This window comes from Stenella coeruleoalba (assembly GCF_951394435.1).
Source record: "Stenella coeruleoalba genome assembly, chromosome: 7".
In the NCBI taxonomy this organism is placed as follows: Eukaryota; Metazoa; Chordata; class Mammalia; order Artiodactyla; family Delphinidae; genus Stenella; species Stenella coeruleoalba.
This window is the reverse complement of record NC_137153.1, coordinates 60,523,137-60,547,474: the sequence shown is the minus strand read 5'-3', so window position 1 is coordinate 60,547,474 and position 24,338 is coordinate 60,523,137. Positions and strand designations below refer to the sequence as shown.

At 35.0% G+C, this 24,338-nt stretch overlaps 1 protein-coding gene across 3 annotated transcripts in view; it reads right to left on the bottom strand.

Moving 5' to 3' along the window:
* Nucleotides 1–24,338, bottom strand: part of MPDZ (multiple PDZ domain crumbs cell polarity complex component) — a 779,300-nt gene that overhangs the window by 228,069 nt on the left and 526,893 nt on the right. For all 3 annotated transcript variants that reach the window (XM_079926367.1, XM_079926366.1, XM_079926365.1), the window contains exons 12-16: nt 6,925–7,134; nt 6,298–6,437; nt 5,051–5,264; nt 2,252–2,380; nt 442–651 (exon numbers count right to left, since the gene is read on the bottom strand). In XM_079926367.1, coding sequence (XP_079782493.1) covers nt 442–651; nt 2,252–2,380; nt 5,051–5,264; nt 6,298–6,437; nt 6,925–7,134 — 903 coding nt within the window. The remainder of the gene's footprint in view (nt 1–441; nt 652–2,251; nt 2,381–5,050; nt 5,265–6,297; nt 6,438–6,924; nt 7,135–24,338) is intronic.

The following is a 24,338-nucleotide window of genomic DNA, read 5'->3' as shown; positions in this document are numbered from 1 at the left end:
GTTTTAGTAGGCTTTATTTATCCACCTTGCCCACAAAAAGACACTAAGAAGCAAGGTGTTGAAAGGGAATGATTGGAACTTACAGCCCACCTTACAGAAACTCTTCTAAGTAAGAAAAAGATAGAATTAAATGTTTTACGTATTAGTAGCAAATAATTCTTTAAAATATATCCAAACTTCAAAACATTTTCCTCATAAATGTGCTTAGAGAAAAATCAAAAACAGTAATCTAGAATTTTTAAGCAATCTATCTTTCACCTGTTAGACATTATTCCTATTTAATAAACTATTATTAGTGCTGAAACATCATTACATTTGAATTTTGTTTCATTCTTTAGCACTAATACACTAACATTAATAAGTCTAGTTTCTAAATAAACACCACTGTCATCTAAGTGCTACAGTCTATGACTTTCCCATTAACTGCTTTTATCTCCTTACCCGCATCTCTGGTGTAGAAGATGGGGATGAGGAAAGCGTGATGCCCAAAGAGGTGGGCACCGCTGGTTCTTCCATGGCACCTCTTGCAATCATCAATTTGACTCTATTTCCACACTGTCTGAGGACCTGGGCTACTTGCTCACTGCTCATTCCTGCTAGATCTGTGTCACCAATCTTTAGAATGTGGTCTCCACTGCATAATCGCCCATGCTGAATAAAAAGGGATTGATTAGTCAGATTGTTGTTGTTATTATTATTAACTTCATCAGAGAAATCCCTCATTTAGAGGGAACGAGAGTAATAACAAAAAAAGAGCTATTACATGAATTACCAATCATGGTACATTAAACATGTGGTTGTGATGTTAACTTTCTTTTGAAGCATGCTAACTTCATTAAGTGTGATGTAAGTAAATGAAATTCATAAATATTCTTTAAATCAGTAGTTGATATGACCTTTTCAATTTGATTTCTACCCACTCGATGCAAGAAAGCACTAGTCTTTCTGTGAATTTTTTGAGGGATAAAATAAACAGAAAATGCCACTAAGGAAAGGTGAAGTATAACTCACTTCACAAATATATATAACTCAAAATACAGTATCAACCACAAAAATCCACTGGGTTAATACCACAATTTTCTGCATTGCCATTTCAAAAATTTGCATCCCTAAAAAACTCATTTGCAGATGAAATATTTGTGAGACTTAAATTCAGATAAACCAGGGAAGTGAACAGCAGTCTGGTAAGCCTCCATACAGGCACTGTCCACTAGAACTTTCTGCAGTGATGAAATGTTCTGCATTGTCCAATATGGAAGCTACAAGCAACATATTGCTCTAGAGCACTTGAAATATAGCTTGTCTAATGGAGGAACTGGGGTGGTAATTTTATTTCATTTTAATTAATTCAAATTTGAATTTAAAAAGTGATATGTGGCCAGTACCTACAGTATTAGACAGTGCAGCTCTATACACAAGGTAAAGCTGATTTACCACAAGCCTGTCAATTAGAGAAATTTCACTGGATACTGCATGATACTGGCTAATGTTTAAAAGGAAGAAAACGCACATACTATTGAGTTACTCTCAATAATTGATAAGGTTATCTCTATTGATAAGGCTGCCCATAAATCTGCCTTTCATTTACCAATATGAAAAATACTTGATGCACGTGACTTAAGTTCAAATACACATGCAAAAGCAAACAGCTTTATATATAAAACATTATAACCAAGGCAAAAGAGACACTAGAACTTGTCAAATTAAAATGTAAATCATAATTAGTAACTTTACGATTTTCTCACATATGCTCCAACAACTTTACATAGCATAAATGGCAATGCTTTAATAAACTACTCTAAGAGATAAAAACAGGCTGTACTTCATATACAAAGATGACACCAGTGACCCATCACTAAAGGGACAAGATGAATCTTATTTTTCGCCCTTCAATAATGAAGTATTCTTTTTTCCATAATACCTTGTACCTATAAAACAGATAAGTAGGCTTATAAACATGATTTACAATCATAAAATAAAGGATATATACCTCTGCAATGATCAAAACCACAACCTGGGCTTTAGTCTGTGATTCTAAAGAGGCTTAAGATCACTGTCTGTAACTGTAACTGAAAATCAAGGTCTCTCTTGAAATGTATTTCTCCCCAGGTCTAAGAAAAACATTTTACATACAAGTCCAGCGAAAGAGAAGATTCTGACACTGTCTAAAGCCAAATTCTCTTCTAACAGAAATGTAAAAGATGAAGGTGTATTTTTGATAAAACATAAAAAATCTGCTGCAGTAGCTTACCTGATCAGCTACTCCTCCAGGCAGGATGGTTTTCACGATCACGCCAGTTGCTTTTCCTCCTACAATGCCAAATCCCAGACCAGAGCCATCATTTACCAATTCAATAGTCTCCACGTGCTGCCAGTGAACCTGAAAGCAAAGCCCCCATATGAATTTGAAAACATTTTACGAAAAACTAAAATTATTACTACAGTTGAGATCTCTATGAATATTATTTTGTGATTAGTATTAAATAACTAAGTGCAGACATAATAATGAGTTTTAACAGGGTCCCTTTTATTTAGTACACTTCTCTTTCAACATGTTGTTACTGCTATTGATATAACCATTCTTGAAATAATCAATACATCATTACAGTGACTGCATTTAACCAGTAAAGAGAGATTTGCAAGATCCTTTGTAGAACTTAAAAAAAAAAAGGGATGATCAAGGAAAGACTGTTAGCTGTTAAGAACTTCTTCTGCATAAACCCTATTGGGCGAGATTCCAAACAAAGTGACCTCTTAAAGTCACTGACAGCTGTCAGTGACTTTACAAAGCAAAATTAAGATTTTATTTGCTTACCCTTAGAGTCAACTGGTTTTTTTTCCTTTTTTCTTTTTTTTAAAGAGCTCGTACTCTGATAAGATCAATAAGATTGTTTTTTGTTTTTCTTTTTTAATTTATTTTTTGGCTGCACAGCACGGCATGAGGGATCTCGGTTCCCGGACCAGGGATCGAACCCGGGCCCTTGGCAGTGGAAGTGCGAAGTCTTAACCAGTGGACCGCCAGGTAAGTCCCTAGAGTAAACTTTTTTAAGGGACTAAAAATTTTTTTTTTTTTTTTTTAAGGAATGATGTCAAGTAAAAAGGCTACATAAAGAAAGGTAACAATCCCATTCACCACTGCAACAAAAAGAATAAAATACCTAGGAATAAACCTACCTAAGGAGGTAGTAAAAGACCTGTGCTCAGAAAAGTATAAGACACTGATGAAAGAAATCAAAGATGACACAGATGGAGAGATATACCATGTTCTTGGATTGGAAGAATCAATATTGTGAAAATGACTATACTACCCAGAGCAATCTACAGATTCAATGCAATCCCTATCAAATTACCAATGGCATCTTTTACAGAACTAGAACAAAAACTCTTAACATTTGTATGGAGACACAAAAGACCCCGAATAGCCAAAGCAATCTTGAGGGAAAAAAATGGAGCTGGAGGAATCAGACTCCCTGACTTCAGACTATACTACAAAGCTACCATAATAATCAAGACAATATGGTACTGGCACAAAAACAGAAATATAGATCAATGGAACACACCTATCATCAACTAATCTATGACAAAGGAGCCAAGGATATACAATGGAGAAAAGACAGTCTCTTCAGTAAGTGGTGCTGGGAGAACTGGACAGCTACATGTAAAGAATAAAATTAGAACACTCCCTAACACCATACACAAAAATAAACTCAAAATGGATTAAAGACCTAAATGTAAGACCGGATACTATAAAACCCTTAGAGGAAGAACACTCTTTGACATAAATCACAGCAAGATCCTTTTTGACCCACCTCCTAGAGTAATGGAAATAAAAACAAAATAAACAAATGGAACATAATGAAACTTAAAAGCTTTTGCACAGCAAAGGAAACTATAAACAAGATGAAAAGACAACCCTCAGAATGGGAGAAAATATTTGCAAATGAATCAACGGACAAAGGATTAATCTCCAAAACATATAAACAGCTCATGCAGCTCAGTATTAAAAAACAAACAACCCAATCCAAAAATGGGCAGAAGACCTAAATAGACATTTCTCCAAAGAAGACATACAGATGGCCAAGAAGCACATGAAAAGCGCTCAACATCACTAATTATTAGAGAAATGCAAATCAAAACTACAATGAGGTATCACCTCACACCGGTCAGAATGGGCATATCAGAAAATTTACAAACAACAAATGCTGGAGAGGGTGTGGAGAAAACGGAACCCTCCTGCACTGTTGGTGGGAATGATACACCACCAATGATACACCAACCAGTGGTTAATTGATACAACCACTGTGGAGAATAGTATGGAGGTTCCTTAAAAAACTAAAAATAGAATTACCATATGACCCAGCATATGGTATGGGCATATACCCAGAGAAAACCATAATTCAAAAAGACACATGCACCCCAATGTTCACTGCAGCACTATTTACAATAGCCAGGACATGGAAGCAACCTAAATACCCATTGACAGACGAATGGATAAAGAAGATGCGGTACGTACATATAATGGAATATAACTCAGCCATTAAAAGGAATGAAATTGGGTCACTGGTAGAGGCAAGGATGGACCTAGGAACTGTCATACAAAGTGAAGTAAGTCAGAAAGAGAAGAACAAATATCGTATATTAATGCATACATGTGGAATCTAGAAAAATGGTACAGATGAACTGGTTTGCAAGGCAGAAATAGAGACACAGATGTAGAGAACATACGTATGGACACCGAGGGGGAAAGCGTGGGGTGGCAGGGTGGTGGTGGTGGGATGAATTGGGAGATTGGGATTGACATGTATACACTAATATGTATACAATAGATAATAAGAAACTGCTGTATAAATTAAATTAAATTAAAAAAAAATTTTTAGAAGCCATAAACTTAATCATAATTACATCAAAAATATTCCAGGCCACAGAGAGATGCAACAAAAAGGGAAAAACCCAAGAAGTACAAAGAATCTACAGGAAGTGTGAACCCATACAAAACCTTAAAGAAATAGAAAAATACGTTCTGTTCCTCTTGAAAATCTGATGTACTCACCGGATTAGAGTGAGCTGAAATTGTGCTGGCCGCAGATGGAGAACGGGAAACTATGGGGCTGATGAGCTGAGGCAATGAGCCTCTGGCAATAACCAGCTTGACAGTATCTTTAGCTTTCTGCAGGATGCTGATAGCCTGCTGATGTGTAATTGTCTGATCAAGTGCCTGTCCGTTAATAGCAAGGATCTGATCAGTTTCCTTCAATCTTCCATCTCTAAGAATGAAAAAGGGGGTAAAAAAATAACTAACAGCTCTCAAAACAATGACAGCTTCTTTGGCACGCATTTTCAGGTTATTTTTAATTCTATTTTCTAATGTCCACAATATGAAAGCTTTTTCCTGCAGTTGCACTTCTAAAAATATTTTTTCTATTTCTTTAGTTTAGTATGTATATGAGATGGTGTTTACTAAACTATTGTGCCCAGTCATTATGCTGTACACCTTAAACTTACATACTGCTGTATGTCAATTATGTCAAAATAAAAATGGAAGGGAAAATATATATGCTTTGGCTCCAGTTGACCTACCCCTAATCAACCCCTCCCAGTTAAAAGCACCTTCTTTTCAGCTACCCACTCAACCTATACATTGTATTTTAGATGTTCCTATCCTCTACAAATGAAAGCAAAGATGTATATATTTACTTGTTGCTTTGAGTATATTAATAAAATATAGCTCAAATTATCATAGGCCATTTGTATACTTTTCTATAAAGTAATTTTAAAATCTAATCAAAAAGAGCCCATTTAATAGCAATGAGAGTACTGCCCTAGTCAAATTTTTCTTTCCTTACTAAAAAATGATTAAGTTATAACTAAATTTAAAAGTAACTCTCCTTTCAAAGGACTTTCTTTTTATCGTAGCAACGTTAAGAATTTAATGATTTCTAAAAACTAATTAATAACAGATTGTATTCAGTTTTTTGTCTGTTTTTATTCATTTTTGTTCCTTGAAATTCTCCCAAGGTGAGCAGTACCTTCTGAATCTGGTATCAAAAACAGAAAAGAGGGGCTTCCCTGGTGGCGCAGTGGTTGAGAGTCCGCCTGCCGATGCAGGGGACACGAGTTCGTGTCCCGGTCTGGGAAGATCTCACATGCTGCGGAGCGGCGGGGCCCGTGAGCCGTGGCCGCTGAGCCTGTGAGTACGGAGCCTGTGCTCCGCAACAGGAGAAGCCACAACAGTGAGAGGCCCACGTACCACAAAAAAAACCAAAAACAAAAACAGAAAAGACACAGTGACAGTCTCACCTGTGGGCCACACTGCCCTCCTGGATCTCCTGCACAAATATCCCCAGTTCTCCCCGGTTTTCACTCCTCAGTCCCACAACACTGAACCCAAGGCCTCCACATGGAGGTTTGAGGAGCTCAAAAACTTCTATTTGGCGACCCTGTTCAGGAAAAAAAGCAAGAAATATAATTAAATGCAAATCACTGCACTTGCAATCATCTTATTAGTGACATTAATCTGTTCTTTAAAAAAAAAGAAATTAAAAATATTTTTTTCTAAGATAAACTTTATCACTCATCACCTAGAATGAGACATTTATTTATCCTGAAGAATATTTCTGAAACATAACATATAATGCTCAATTTAAAATATGATAATTAAAAAAAGGAACAGAAAAATCTCAGAATCACCTAAACCCACATAAATTCTACATCTTTGTCATTCCAATTTTTTCAGATATTATAAATGTCTTCATAAATAAGAATATAATATATATTTTAAATATACTTGATATATATTTAATGTATATATTTAACTTACATAATGTAAATATATATAAGTATTCTTCAAATTATTCAGGATTTGATTACATTCTTAAGATATTATTATACATTCTATCATTAACTATCAGGAAGAAATGCTCTTACCTGGGCCATATTTTTGATCAGTTGATCAAATTCATCACAAGCAGGTTTCCCATTGATGTGTGCAGTACCCAATCCTGTAAGAACTTCCAGATTCCCATTATTTGGGGATAATAAAAATGATTCATTTTGCAGAGTAGGAATTACAGCTGGGCTGAGATGTGGAATGTGGGCACATTCAACATTTGAAATTGTGGGAGTTGCAATGTTTACCTAAGAGTAATATGGAGACTATTAACAACTTCGTCATTCCATAAACTATTTCATAGCAATCATCCCAAGAGAGGTAATAATGAAGTACCTACGAAATTTCAAAATGTCCATACCCTTTTATTCTGCAACTCTATTTCAAGAAATTTATTTCAAGGAGAAAAATTAGAAAAATACACAAAGATGTAAATGCAAGGATGTTCAGCACAGCACTATGTTTTAGGTGGAAAAAGTTTTAAAAACTAATTAAGTGAAAAGAATCAGTGTTCAACTTCAAGGTACTCATTAAAACACACACAAAAACATATCCATACATATGTTTTTAAGTGAAAAAGCCTAGTTATTGAACAATAACAGTAAGTATAGTACAATTCAATGTACACTCAAAAAATGTTTACATGTGTATTAAACATCTGGAAGAATATACACCAAAACACTAACAGAACACTAGTTGTCCCCAAGAGATGGGATTCCAGAAGGCCATTAACTTACCATATTGCTTGAATTTTTATAACAACCTATGCAGTAAAGAATTTGGTCTTTCCCAGAAAGAAGCCTGGCCTTTGTCCTTACCTCATAGGAAGAAACTTCTAAACCCTTGGAATTTCCCAGATGACAGAAGTGTCTCTGTTATTCACAGTGGGCCCCAAGGCCACATGATATCCTCTCAAACTCTTAAACTAAGTCATCTCACATGGGCAATCAATCATGCCTATGAAATGATGTCCCAATAAAAACTCTGAACACTAAGCTCAGGTGAGCTTCCTGGGTTGGCAATACTCCACGCATACTGTCACACATCGAGTTTGGGAAGGGAACACTTCCTGAGGAACATGGAAGCTTCACATCTGGAATCCTCTCAGACTCAGTGCTATGCATCTCTTTCTTAGGTTAACTTTCGACCTGTATCCTTTCCCTATAACAGACCATAACCATGAGTCTTAACAGCTTTCAGTAGGTTCTATAGGTCCTTCTAATGAATTACTGAACCTGAGCGTGGTTTGGGGAACCTCCTGAATGTGCAGTTGGAATCAGAAGTGAGGATGGTCTTGTGTGGACTCTTCCTTCCAACTTTGTATTTGGAGCTTAACTCCTTGCTGTTGGTGGCACAAGTCTAGGGCAGAGCTTCTAGTCTGGAGGACTACGCCCTCAAACCTCACAGTATGGTTAACTCCAGGTACAATGATATTAATAAACAACAACAAAATATTCTGTAATTACTTGTATGTGCCTGTTATACAGAGCTAAATAATCTAATAATAATAAATAATATATTATTAATATTTATAGAATATCTTATATAAAGTCATACTGACATTAATATAGTAATATTAAATAATAATAAATATTACATTAAAGCTAAGCAATTATTAAAACAGTGCAAAGAGTCAATCCTAATTTTGTATTTCTATAGGGTATCTGGAATGTAACTTTTAATTTACAATTAATCGTAAGAAAAGTTATAGCAATGACACTTTTGGATCACTCTCTAAGCTCATCTCCCAGCACTCTGTCCTTCACTCACAAAGCTCCAGCTATACTAACCACTTTACTGTTCCTCCAACTGCCAAGCTGTTCTCTCTAGCAGCCAAGTACGTCCTTCCCCCAAGGATCTACGTGCTTACATTTTTTGTTCATCCAAGTACACTTAACATCACCTCAGAGAAGGCCTCCCTGACAACCCTAACTAAGACTGCGTCCCACCATTACGCTCCATGAACTGACACTGCCCTGTTTTTCTTCATGGTGCTTATTATTGCCTGGCATGCACCCTGCTGTCATGCAGCTTCCACCCCAATCTGCAGAGACAGACTAGAATGTAGAATTCTCCAGTGGAGGAATTCGACTATTTTATTCTCTATTATATCCTCATCCTCTAGGAGAGTGTCTTGCACGGAGTTGGCTTTCAATATCCATCTGCAGAATAAATGTTTATCCATTTTTAAGGACCCACTCTGATCTAATCTGCCCAATGACCCTCCAAGAATCACTATTACCATTTTACAGATGACAAAATTACACAAAGTCACACACCTAGTAAGTAGATTATGACCTAGATTTTTTTCATCATGGTGCTACTACCATCTTCGTATTATACACATAGCAAACAATCATTTCTGGAAATGAGACATTAGTAAATGTCTTCCACTGACAGAAGCAATCAAAATATTTCACAATTTATGTCACCATTCCATGCCTAAGCTTGTTACCTGTCCTAAAAAATAAAACAGGAAACTCAGTAACTTACCAAAGTTACCAGTAATTCACCATTTTATTGGCTATCTACAACCACAGATGTAAAGGAGATCAAGGTATTTGAGGAAGAGGCTTTTGGGAATCCTTTCAAATGCTTATTTTAAAATCTACAGCAGGCATGATCAATTATTATTTTTTCAGAAGTAAGCTTCTTATGCCAAACCTGCTTTTTTTTTTAAACCTGAGCATGGCAACTTCAATAAAATCTGCCAGCAGAAGATACACTGTTCAGGTTGAAGCAGATGGCATCATGAAATCTGTGACAGGCTGAGGATCCCACATACCAGGACCTAATGCCTATGGTATGTTTGCATAGGGAAAAAATATTTGGAGTTTTGCTACAGTGAGCTAGGATGAACAAATCACATTATAAGCACGAAGAGTCTGTCTGTGTGAAGTTAACTGGTGAAACAGAAGCTCTGACACTATGCAAGACAAGGTGTGAAGGCATTCCAAGAGTAAAGTTATATATGCATATAAAGCTATATGATATTGAATATCAATTGTCTTCCACAAATTTGTTAAAGGTTAACAAATGACAATGACTCCTCCTACCTCCTCCCAGCCACTGAGGTCTACATAAATGTAAAAGCAAAGAGATCACATAAGTAAAAACTAAAATTTAATTATACCGTTATACAAAAGGCTTGTTTCTAACTTTGAAAATTTATACCCATAGCAAAAAGGCACCTTGTGATTCTGCCATAGCTTTATTAAAATGGCTTTCTGAACTATAATCTCTTTGAAGAACAAGAATGAATCTTCTTTGCCATGATAGGTCTGTTCATAACAGACACAGTATAAATGTTTAATAAAAAGAACTTGACTCCCATCTTGGTTTATAGAATATAAAATAAACAGAAGAAAACACAACTATCTGTTGATTTTTACATACAGGTAAACAATCTGTATAATTTATGGAAGTTGCTAGTAAATGAGCAACAGTCACCACATAATTTTCTGTTCTCTTTAGCTTCTGGCTATTTCAGTCTAAAAAGGTCTTTTATGTTCTTAGTAAATAAACATGTATTAATTTATGGATTCTAATTAGTGCTAACATTAAAACATAAATTAAATAAAAACTATGTAAGGTATTCAATTAAAAAGTTACCAAATTCTTTGTGAAAGGGTAATATGGAACACCATCTCAGTATTTAGAAAAACAGGAGGAGCTCTATTATAAGATGTAGTCAGAACCAGCAAAAGGTTCACTTACTCTAAAAGGTCAGATAAAGCAAAAATCATAACAAAGGACAAATATACAACTTAAGCACGTTATTTTAACTTAAAACACACATACATATTCACAAATATCTTGATATATGGGAGGTTCCACCCTCTTTCTTATATAAACCACATTCATATAATATGGACTTTTTTTTCAAATTCAGCCTCTTTACAAGGTGAAGCAAGCATCTGGACACTTGGGAAACAATTTCAGGATAGAAACCTTCCAGATTTTTAGGATATTTTTCTTCAGTGTTTCACAGTTGCCTCTAACACAACCCACTCACCAACAATTGTTTTATCAATTCATCTGTGTAGTCTTTAAAATGAATTTAAATAACTTTTCACAGAAAAATATCTTTTGTCATAACTTTTATACTACATAATAAAGCCACACAAATATAAAAATATTATGACTTGCATAACTAGCTCTAAAATGACTTTTTAATAAATATACACTTACAAAAGCAAAGAGACAAGAAAATATCTGACTGAACAAGTGTTTAGTGCTCCGGGCATCAGTCAATATGCACTACAGGAGAAAAGGACAGCATCTTTTTACGTAGCAAACAACTTATCTGGACGTGTACTAAGAGAGCTGCCTCTTCTATAAGAGCATCCCAAGAAAACAAAAATTCTCTTTAGTTCTCTGTACAATTAAGCTCGCCCTGTGGAAATAACTGTATCAGAATAACCCTTCCACTGAGATCATTGGAAAATTTGCATAAAAAGCTGTTTAAAAAAAAACTTTAAAAGATCAAAAGGAAACCATCACTTCTGCCATATTCTATTCATCAGAACTAAATCAGTAATGCCAGCCCATACTCAAGAAGGTATCACACAAGAGCACAAATACCAGGAAGTAGGGATTATTGGTGTCCAGCCTCCAGGCTGTCTATGATAGCACATCACGGTAAAGCAGCTGAAAGCCAAGACAGAGGGAAGATCTTAAAAGCCACCAGAGCAAAAACAGACCTTATATTCAAAGAATAAAGGTGACATCTGACTTCTCAAGTGAATCACTGAAAGACAGAAGAGAACTTAAAAATTAAAAGAACTGACAACCTGACATTTTCAGAACAACCCCCCACATACATACTCAACACACAAAGTATTGTTTCAGTTTTGTACAAAAGAAATACCAAAATAAATTCTTATGCAAAAAGAAAATGATCCCTGATGGAATTTCCCTAATGCAGAAAAAACTGAAGAGCACAAAAAAGGGTTTAAAAATGTGAGTAAATCAATAGAAATTGCTTACAACACATAATCGAAAAGTTCTGAAGTTTAAAATTCATGTCAAATTAAACTATGTGAATAATTACACAAAATATAGGAGTAGGGTAAATGGGGTGAAAGGTATTAAGGTCCTTGAATTTTCCAGGAAGTAGTGAAAGTACTAATTAAAGTAGAATTATATAAGTTAAGGATGTATATATCTGATGAAGGACTCATACCTAGAATATATAAAGAAAATTCAAAACTCAGGAATCCAAAAAATCCAATTAAAAAATGAACAAAAGACACAAAGAGACATTTCACCAAAGAGGATACATGGATGGCAAATAAGAACATAAAGGTGTTCAGCATCTTATCTGTTAGAGAAATGCAAATTATAAGCACAGAAAGATATCACTATATACCTAACAGGATAACTAAACAACAGCACATGCTGGTGAGGATGTGGAGAAAACAGAACGCTCATACACTGCTGGTAGGAACGCAGAACAGTAGAGCCCCTCCGGAAAACAGTTTGGCTGTTTCTGAAAAAAAACCCTCAGTGCATATTTGCCATACGACCCAGCAATTGTGCTCCTGGGCACTTATTATAGAGAAATGAAAACATATGTCCACACAAAAACATGTACATAATTGCTCATAGCAGCTTCACCTATAAGAGTAAAAAACTGGAAACCAACAAAATGTCCCCTAGTAAGTACATCCATACCCAGAATAATACTCAACAACGAGAAGGAACAAAATATTAAGATACACAGAAACTTGGAGGGATTATACTGAGTGAAAAAAAACAATCTCAAACTGTCACATACATTATATTTTTATAAGAGTCTTGAATTGATTAAATTATAGAGATGGAAAAGGGTGCCAGGGTTAGGAATGGTGTGGAGTAGGGGGCTGGATATGAATATAAAGGGGTAGCAGAAGGGAGGTCTTTGTGGTGGTGAATAGATCAGTATTTAGATGGTGGTGGTAGTTACACAAATCTATACAAGTGGGAAAAAATGACACAAATTGAAAAAATTAACACACATTGTACCAGTATCAGTTTTGTGGTATGATATTTTACTATAATTAAGATGTAACCATTGGAGGAAACTTGGTGAAATATACATAGGGCTATACATATGCTACATTGAAAACTTCCTGTGAATCTGTACTTAATTCAAAATAATTTTTTTAAGTTAATTCAAATAGGTTAAGGATACTGACTGTAATCTTTAGGGTGACCAATAAAAGAATAATAAAATGAAGTATAAATAACATGCTAATAGAAGAAGAAGATAATATTAAAAAGTCAACTAATACAAAAAAGGCGAAAAAGAGTAAGAAAACAAAAATGTCAAATTTAAATTTATCAATAATTACATTAAATATGAAGGGGTTAAATACTCAAAGACTGAAATTGTCAGATTGGATAATACAGTAAAATCCAAATGTATACTGTTTACCAAAGACACAGATTAATAATAAAAAAAGAGATACAGAAAAGATGAAAGTAGAAAGATGGAAAAAAGATACACAACACTTACATTAACCAAAAGAAGCCTGATACAGCTAAACTAATATCAGACAAGTAGATTTTAAGAAGCATCACTGAAGATAAAAAGGGACAATACATAAAGGGTCAATTCAACAGAAAGAAAAAACAGTCTTAGTAATCTAAAAAGATAATCTCAAAACAGGTAGGGCAGGGACTTCCCTGGTGGTCCAGGGGTAAAGAATCCACCTGACAATGCAGGGGACGCGGGTTTGATACCTGCTCAGGGAACTAAGATCCCACATCATGCTGCGGGGCAACTAAGCCTGTGCGCCACAACTACTGAGCTCTCGTGCCTGAAATAGAGCTCGCGTGCCGCAAACTACAGAGCCCAGACGCTCTGGAACCTGCAGGTCACAACTACAGTGCACACGCACCCTGGAGCCTGTGCACCACAACTAGAGAAGAGGAAAACCCACATGCCACAGCTAGAGAGAAGCCTGCGTGACACAACTAGAGGGAGGCCCGCACACCACAACGAAGAGCCCGTGTGCCAAAACTAAGACCCAGTGCAGCCAAACGAATAAATAATAAATCGTTAAGGAAAAAAAAAACAAACAGGTAGGGCAAAAAGGACTCAGAATCCAAATAAGAAATAGGCAAATCCACAATCATAATTAGAGTTTATAACAAATCTCTCTCAGTAACTGACAGAATGAAAAAAAATCAATAAGGATATAGAAGATATGAACAACATTCTAAATAAAGTCGACCTAATTGACAAATATAGAACATTGCACTCAGCAACTGCTGGATGCTGAATTCTTTCCAAATACAAAGGAACTATTTATCTAAATAGACTATAGGTAGTTCAAAAAGCAAGTGTCAACAAACCCCAAAGAATAGATGACCTCTGATTACAGTAAATTAAGCTCGAAATCAATAACAGAAAGGTAACAAGAAAGCTAAAATATGTTAGTCAATTAAGCAATACATTTCCAAATAAACCATGGGTCAAAGCAATTATATTAAAATTTAAACATTTTGAATTAAATGATGATGAAGATACAACATACCAAAATTGTGGGATGCAGCAAAAGCAATGCTTAGAAAGAAATTCATAGACTTAAATGGATATATTAGAAAAAGATGGGGCTTCCCTGGTGGCGCAGTGGTTGAGAGTCCGCCTGTCGATGCAGGGGACACGGGTTCATGCCCCGGTCCGGGAAGATCCCACATGCCATGGAGCGGCTGGGCCTGAGAGCCATGGCCGCTGAGCCTGTGCGTCCGGAGCCTGTGCTCCGCAACGGGAGACGCCACAACAGTGAGAGGCCCGCGTACCGCAAAAAAAAAATAGAAAAAGATGAAAGATTAATAAATCAATGAGCTGAGCATCTGTATCAAAAAGCTAAAATAAAACAGTATACCAAATCTGAAAAAAGGAAGAAAATAACATAGGTTAGACCAGAATTGAGGAAAAAATTTTTTAAATACAATAAAGAAAGCCAAAAGTTAGACTTTTGGAAGAAAAAGGATTAATAAAATAGATGAAACACCAGGAATGTTTCAGAAATTGGACTTTATTATAAATTTTTAAAAATTTTCTGGTCACCAAAAGATACAATTATGGGAGTCAAAAAGCAAAACACAAAGCAGAAAAAGACAACTGTAATACATATGTCCAACAAAAAAACTGTATTCAGAATATATAAAAAACCCTTGTCAGTCAATGAGAAAAGGACTGACAAAACAATAGAAAAGTGTGCAAAAAAACTTAAACAGAAACTCCACAAAGGAGGATATCCAAATAACCAACAAGCATATGAAAAGGTACTCAACATCATCAGTCGTCAGGAAAATGCAAATTAAAACAATAATGTGATACTACAAGTACCGCTAGAGTGGCTAAAATTGGGGGGGGAGGGGGAAAGAAAATTAAAGCTGGCGGTACCAAGTATAAGCGATGATGTGGACAACAAGAATTTTCATACATTATAGTGAGAGCACAGACCTACAACTGCTTTGGGAAACAGTTGGGCAGAATCTACAAATGCTGAATATATACCTTAAGCCCCAGAAATTTCACTCTAAAGTAAATACCCAAGAGAAATGCACAACTGTGAACATCAAAAGACATGCTAGAACATTCATGGCAATTTTATTTATAATACAGCCAAAAACTGGGGAAAACCCACAAAATTATAGTCAACAAAAGAAAGGAAAAATATATTCTAGTATATTCATGCAACAAAAAAATGAAAAGAACGACAGCTACATACAACAACCAAAAAGAATCTCACAGACACAAAGCGAAGACAAAGAAGCCAGGTACAAAAGCATATATACTCAGATTGTATTATATAAAATTCAAATATTCATCTATGGGATGAAAGTCAAAATAGTGTATGATCTGACTTATATGTGGCATCTAAAAAAGCCAAACTCACAGAAACAAGGAGTAGATTGGTGGCTGCCAGGGGCTGGGAGAAATGGGGAGATGCTGGTTAAAGGATACAAACTTCCAGTTGTAAGATGAAAAAATTCCAGGTATCTAAATGGACAGCATGGTGACGACAGTTAACAATATTGTATTATATACTTGAAAGCTGCTAAGAGAATAGATTTTAAAAAGTCTTCACCTAACACACAAAGGGTTAATTATGTGAGGGGATAGATGTATTAACTAGCCTTACTCTGGTAAATAAGGGTAGCAAATATTTCAAATATCACGTTGTACATCTTAAACTTATACAATATCCTATGTCAACTATAACTCAAATAGGCTGGAAAAAATAGTGATTCCTTTGGGGTAGTTAGGACTGACCGAGGGGACACAGAGATTATTATGGAGTGCTGGTAACCTTCTATACCTTGATTTATGGGGAAGGTTATGTGTACATTCAATTTGTAAAAAATCCTTGAGCCATATAATCTTCGCTTGATTGTATGTTTTTTTCTCAAAATTTTTTAAAGTTTACAAAGTAAGCGATACAATCAGAGCAGAGAACCTGGGGTACTCCAATGAATGATATACACATACACTTCTCTTAAAGAAAGAGGTAGTAGGAATAGCCTCTATGTATCAAGCTAAACCTTCTCTGACAGAAACTGAATTTAAAGTTCAATTACCCAGCATTCACCTTAAGTGAAGGAAAATAAAGAAGTGGATATCTGAAGATGAAGCTTAGTCTATTACTGTGATACATTACCCTCCACAGGCTTGATATGGATTCAACTGGCTAATTCCCACTGCCAGAATAAATCTTTTAACGAGTGCTCAGGTCAAGATGAATCCTCAGCAAATGTGTTTTGACCTCTGTAGCGCACCTAGATCTTTCTTCCTTAAAGATTATACATTTTTAAAGCTTGTATCATTTAATTGCACACCAAATTAGAAGAAAAAAATAATCTTTACTCTGTCTTACACTTTTACACTAAAGTAGTTTGACCCACCCTGGTACAAGCCTGATATAACTCTAAGATTTTTTTAATTATAAATTGTTTTTCATCTTTTTTCAATAATAATACCTATTCTTTAAAATTAATGTAATTCCAAACATACTCAACAAGATCAACATCTTAATATTTTGATCATATGCATGTGGTTTATGCACTTAAGCTTAATCCAATAGAAAATTTTTCAAATACGTAGATTCACTTAACAAAAACTGCTACAAAATACTGAAATATTAACTTCTTAGGTTTTATCTATCCCTTCTGTGTTGTTAACTGAAAAGGAAGTTAACATTATTAGCTTTATCTTCATGGCTAACATCAATCTTTCCAGAAGTACTTGTATTATTGTCTACAAAAATGACTGCTTAGGATCAAACTGAATTTCCCAAAGCATTTCTGTATAGATTGTCCAAACCTAATTTGTGGTCCTGTTATTTTGACTTATTCTGAATTCAGAGTATAGCAATGAGAATAAAACAACCCAAATGCTTACGTACATTTGATGAATACTGTATTTCTATCACTTAAAAGCTAAAATATGCATTATCTTGAATTAAACAAGAAAAATGACCACTGCTTTTGCAACCCTAGTTTTGGTAGATTTAAAACAAATTTATAAACATATATTGCTAGTTCACTTTCCCAATTTTTTGTTTGTTTGTTACTCCCTCAACACAGTGGAAAAATAAGAAGCAAGGCACTCTCTGGGGAATCTGCCATAACAGGTGCACCTCATAGAAATGCAGACTTTTTTTTTTTTTTTTAATCTGCACCTTGTCTTTTCTTCTTGTAGAGCAAGAAAAGTGCTTATTTTCTTGTGAATTTACAAAAATGCTGTAAAACACTCTCTGGAACTGATCCCAAATATGAAATGCAAAGAGGAATAGGATGCTGAGAGTATTCAATGAAATACAGCACCTAAAATGGTAGCAATAACAGGAAAAAAAATCTTATACATAATAGAGCTCCATTTCAAGTTTGGAACCAAGACATGCCTCTTTTTCCATAAATCATTCAGTGAAACACTGAGTAGAGCACAACTCTGATGCATTATTGAACAGGCAAACCCCCTTGCACAGTAATTGATGGTGGCACTCTTGATTTAATGATCCTTATTTTTAAAGCTAATTAAAGAAATTGAGTTGCATGTTCAAAGCATATTAGCTTAATGTGACCAGACTATTTTGGACATAAAGTAGCTCACAGTTCCTGAACTAAACAAGATACAAAATGCAACAGCAAGTTATAAGGGCGGGGTGGGGGGTTCTGATGAAACAAGCATAATTTTACATTTTCTATGAGACCTATCTTTAGTTCATTCAAATACTTATTCAGCACCTGAAATGTCCGAGACATTGGGCTCTAGGGGATGGGATGGTAATTAAAGCGGTGTCTGTGGTAGACTGTGAAAGAAAAGGCAACAAATTATTTGCAGCTCTTCTCAGCAAGAACAAGTCTATTTCCCCACCTTTGAATCAAATAAAAACGTTCTTGATGAAGTAGTAAAAATTATTAATTTTATTCGATATTGACTCTTGCATGCACATCCTTTTAATACTCTGTTAAAAATGGTAAGTAAGTATAAAGTACTTCTGCTATACAAAAAAATACAATTGTCAGAAGAGAAGCACTATTGTTTGAGTTGCAAACTAAACTATGCTATTTTTTTCATGGGTACCATATTACTTGAAAAAAATGACTTAAAACCAAAAATGATTATACAGGCTTCGGTATATGGCAGACAATTTCTCAAAAATAAACAAAGTATGCTTGTCACTTCAAGGAAAACAACTGACAGTAATTGTTGCCAGTAGTAAAATTTGAGCTTTCAAGTAAAAATGAGAATTTTGAAAAATTTGCATCTGCCTTCCTGAGCTTGACACTTTTCCATAATTTAAAGACTCCATTGATAAGATCAGAAGCAATATTAGCCAAGTGTAACTTTCTGATACTATATAGTGAAATGTGAAACGTAATTTTTCTATTTTTCAAATTTTCCAGATGACCAATATAATATAAAATTCTGCATGGATAATAAAAGTAAAAATTCATAGCACAAGACAGATTTTACTGTAACAGTACAAAATGTTCACTGTTCTGGTTTCAGATTCCACGTTGTAACTAACCTTTAAGAAACTACCAGGAGTTTTGGTGTCCTATTGAAGGAGGATATCCACAACCATCTGAAAAGGCTATATATACCCCTCCCCTTTTCCAGCTACATACTGATACTTGCATGAGGCCTGATTTTCTCATATACATCAACTAAAACAAAAAATGCAAACAGATCAAAGGCAGAAGCAGACATGAGAATCCACTGTCTTCTACTGAGCCACGTTAAAGAGATGAGCAAAAATATAAAACAATGCCACTCTTCTCACTAATTTTTAAAGGTAATCGGTTTATTACTGTTTTTAATATAATAAGTAAATATTTACAATAGTTCTCAATTTTAATTTCTAACCTGATAAATACTGGTGTATAAAACCACAAAAACAGAAGCTCTTTGAGGTACTTGGTAATTTTTAACAATGTAATGGGGTCATGAGGCCAAACTGACAGTTGCTGCCTTAGAACATAAAATCTCAATAGGAGGAGGAAGCAATAAGCAGAGAACTGGTATTTATTGAGTGCTTGGTAAGCACTGGGCTTATGCCTTAGTTTTAAAATCCATGTTATTTAGTTCCCATTTTACAACTAAAGGAGGAAAAAAAAAAGGGGCTCAGTCAAGATAAATATATATTTTTTCATTTTAAGAAATCAACTCTGGCTTAAGATCATTTACTTATAAATATCAGTGCCAGAATACAAATCTGGATTGTGTCTGTCTCCAAACAAGACAACACTACAATACTGCCAGCACCTGAGATCAGATCATCAAAACGAAGGCCTCTAGATCACCAGGAAATCCTTAAATTATGTTCATTATACTGTTTAGGACAGTGAAACAAAAGACAACAGAGCTCTATCATTAAGACCTGGGCTCTGGAGTCAGCGTGCCTGCATTCAGATACTAACTCACTCCCCCACTTAACCTCTCTGTGTCTCCGTTTCCCCAGCTGCAAAATGAGGAAAATATTATCCTGTGCTTTACAGTATTGTTATAATGATGAAACAGGTAAATCTACGTGGAATAGCTCCTGGCACACAGTAGGAATTCCATACATGTTAACTGCTATGATGATGATGAATGATGAGTGACATATCTTTTTCAATATGGTTCCTACGAGAAAAATGAGGTGTCTTCAAAGTAACTTCAGTTATTTGGCTAGTTTATTTATGTTAAATAAATTCTCTAGCAAGGAAAGTTATTAATGCACAAAACTTCTAAATATTCAACAACATTCACATACTCATTAATTAAGCAATCATTTATTGAGTTTGAGCAAAGTGTCATGTTAGGGACAAGGTATGCAAAGGTGAACATGGCATGGATTTTATTCCAAAAGTAGTAAATGGACTCCAAACAAACGTCCAAACAAATGAATTCTACAACTCCTGTTTACGCTTGTTAAGAACAAATGGCGAGTGGCGCACAGCATATACACCACTAGTCTAGGCATGTGTGTTGATGTGTATTTGCAGAATGTCTTTCCTTTATTTAAATCTCAACACTTCTGTGCTTTCTTAACAAAATTTCCAAGGGAAAAAAATTTAGAGAATGTAACTTGACCAAAAATAATATTCTTATCAAAGTACGCTGAAATTTTCTACATCAGAGGAGTAAAGGTATCAAAATTAAGTAACTATCTTTTTCAAATGCCATCACAAATTTCAGAAATTTTAAATCTAGACAAATGACATGTTAGAATGTTTGCAGTGTTTTTTCTATGTCCCACATTTCCAGAAGATAAAACTGATTCACTGTTCACAGTCTGCTTAGAGAAAAATAAAAATAAAACCTTCTAGACAAGTATAAATATATGGAAATGGGCATATGAAGACTGATGTTACTTTGCCATGCTGTCTCTCCATTCCACTATTACCTTTACCCAGTTCATTTACTTTAAAACCTAGCATAATTATAAACAAAAGCAGAATGAAACTTCTGATTTATATTAAAAAGGCCCTCTGATTAAAATCTGGTGGGAGAATTTGAGGGAAATGGCAAATTTTAATGAATTTGAATTTATAAAAGATTTAGTTTGAATTCATTTCTCTTTAGGAATGCTATTAACTGTTTTTTCAACTTATTTGCTCCTTTAAATTACAGAACTAGGATTTAGAAACAGTGTAAATTAGAAGTTAAAAAAAAGCATTGGCTTCAGGGTCAGACAGACCTGGATTCTTCCCCTAAATCTACCAATGAATAATTGTGTGGTCCAGATTAAGTTATATAACCTCTCTAAACCCCAATTTCCTCACTGGACAAAATGGGGATAAAACCCATCTCAAAAAGCTGATGGACTGGTTAAATGAGACAAAGTCCACAGCACACAATGGCTTCCTAAAAGTAATTGTTCTTGTTGCTGTTGCTATATTTCAAATGCAAATCAACCTCTATTGTTCTAAATTCTTGGGTTATAAAACTGATTTACATTATACCCAGTAAATTTCACATTTTTTCCCTCTTCTCCAAAGACCATTTAACTTTGTCACAAAAACACCATACAATTAGCACCATTTGCTGTTTTAGACACACATGCATACCCAATAGCAAGATGGTGTTGCATTTTAATCCAGCACTGTATAAAAAGCTTGAACACTGCCTTCTTGCCCAGGATAAAACAAGAATTTTAGTCCCTTCAAAGGCTCTATATTTACAAACTTTTAGTTAAAGGAACAAACATTTAAAAGCTGTTATTGTACCAAAAATAAAGTATTTGAAATTCCTACAGTAAATAAACTTTATGGTAAATGTAAAAACATGAGACTCAACTCCTCCTTTCAAAACTTCTCCTAGATAACGTACATTGAAGTCTCAAGAAACAGACACTTTCCTGTTAGGCGGCTGCAATGCTCTCTCATAAAAGCAAAACCGTTTCAGGGGTAAGAAAAATAGTTTTTTCATTTTCACAGGCAACATCAACTGGGAAGAATTCCAGTCGATTTCTCATACTTCCTGTTAATGGGGTTGAGGCGTATCTTCTTTCTCTCCATTCCCCTTCCCCCATACCCAGTCATAATTTAACCTAGGCATTCTTGGGAGAGAGTAGCCATTTCCCCTTTCCTGACAGCAAGCCTACAGGTGAATTATCTTCATTTCAGTCTCAAATTAGAAACCATCCACACAAGGGTTATGTTTTCATCTTTTACATAAGTAATAAAATAAAGCTGAGGAAATACAGGCATCTCTGCTCTTTGAGACATGAATTAACACAAAACAGCATCTTTTTGACGACCAAAGTCAAAACAGAGCAACCAAGTACTCAGTTATCAAAATTCTCAACTTTCCAACAACCTAAAAAACATAAATGTAAGAAAGTGTCAGAGGTGAGAATGTTACTGCTTAAAAGCAGCATACCTCAACACTTTGGCCATGAACGTGATGTATCAGTCCTACAAACACAGAAGAGTGGCTCTTTGGGCAGGCCTCAGGATGGTGGTGTTTCACCCAATACCCTCTACTTCCGTCAGATATTTGAAAGTAACCCTATGAAGTACACACTGACTACCTGTTTCTTTAGGCTCTATAAAGTGCGCTCCTGTTTTAAGACAGTATGAGAAAAAAAATACATAGGGTACATTACTTCATGTACTCTTCTGCAGAAAAGCCGTCGCTAAATTAGTGTGTATTCTTAGTGTATTTCATTCTTAGAAAGATGAAAGAAATAGTCCTTTGAAGTGTAAGTCACGTGTTTTACAATTATAATTGAGGGTCTTATCCATCAAAAATGTCATTAAAACCTATACCTTTGTTTTATGCTGTGTGTTTTTACTACAACCTTTAAAATGTGGAGAAATAAAAATACGTAAATAAAATGGTTGTTAAAAGACTGTATTTAATAGTGTGGTTAAAAGATCAAGTTGATATAACTTCAACTTGATACAATAAAATTTGATATAGAAAGTTGAATGCAAAAGAGCAAAGATGATAAAAACCAAACCAAAAAAAAGAAAAAAACTCAAAAAACAACAAAAAAAATCTTACCTTAATAAATCCTTTATAATCTGGCTCCAAAGTTTCCTCTCTTGCCAATAGCCTTACGTATTCTATTGCTCTGATAATACAGGTATGTATGTGACTCTGTACCAGGGTTTCTCAACCTCAGCACTGAACACACCCTAAACCCCACACTTCTTTGTTTTGAGGGGCTATCCTTTACACTGAGGATGTTCAGCAGCATCCCTGGACTCTACCCATTACGTGCCAGTAGCAATGGCCCCCACAGCCCACATGTTGCAACAATCAAAAGTGTCTCCAGATATTGCCCGATGTCCCCTGGAGAGGGAGAACGTAAAATCCCCGTTTGAGAACTGCTCTATACTCTTCTAACCACTGTTTCCACTACCTGAAATAACTTCCTCCATCTCTGCAGAAAACTCCTACTCATTTTCAAGACCTATTTTACATGTTACTTCCAGTGTGAAGTTTAGTTTTCCTCTAATCAAAGTTAGTAATTTCTTCCTCTTTCTTCCTCTTATACCACTCACATTCTTGTTTTTCTATTTAATTACATAAGACTATACATGTTCTCTATTTCCCTCTAGATGGTGAGAACCTCCACCTTACTTATTCATTGTGTTTTTGATTATTTTAGGTGTTCAACAAGGTTTATTAATAAATGATTATGAGCTTTCTATAAAATAACCATGAGCTCCCATAATGTTCCCATTGCCAAGGGGAAATCTGGTTCATAGAATGATGTCTCACGTTGAGCAATATATAATTATCTGGTTCTTTTTTGCCTTTGTCCTGGGAAATGGGAAATAAATTCTATACTAAATTTTAGCAACCCAAGATTCTTGGTATATCTAATTGTCTAATATTTTTATTTGATCTTTATTTAGATTTACCTTTGAATCATCTATTAGTCAGGATGCTTTGCCTTCAGGAGTTGTTCCAAATTCTTTTTGGAATGTGAACAGATAAAACTAAGGAACACAAATATAAAACCACAATTTTATACCATGAAGACCGTATTTTCCAAGAATAAAAATGAAAAAGATGGACTGAATTACTGTGATCTACACTGAACAGTAATTTCCAACACTGATTCTATGTTAAATCAGCATTTCTCCAATTATTTCAAGAGATGTCATAAAATTTCCAAAGAAAAACTTGGAAATTTCCAAAGAAAAACTTGGAAAAATCTGGTTTAATTTTGTGTGTAAATACACTATGCATCTAGATGATATATATGTAAGCCAACACTTCCCTGGGAGAAAGGTTAATGAACCAGGAACCTGGAAATATCAAACAAGAACAAAATAACAACTGTCATACTCCAAAAAGGCTGGAAATCACTGACAAGGAGAAACCTCCAGAATATTCTATCCCCCCAAGGCTAGTCTTCCATATCAGCAGCTTTTGTAGCCTGCATATCCACATCATTTCTTCAATGTTGGACTTGGTCTCTGTGGCCATAACTTTTTAAAAAAATCTTAG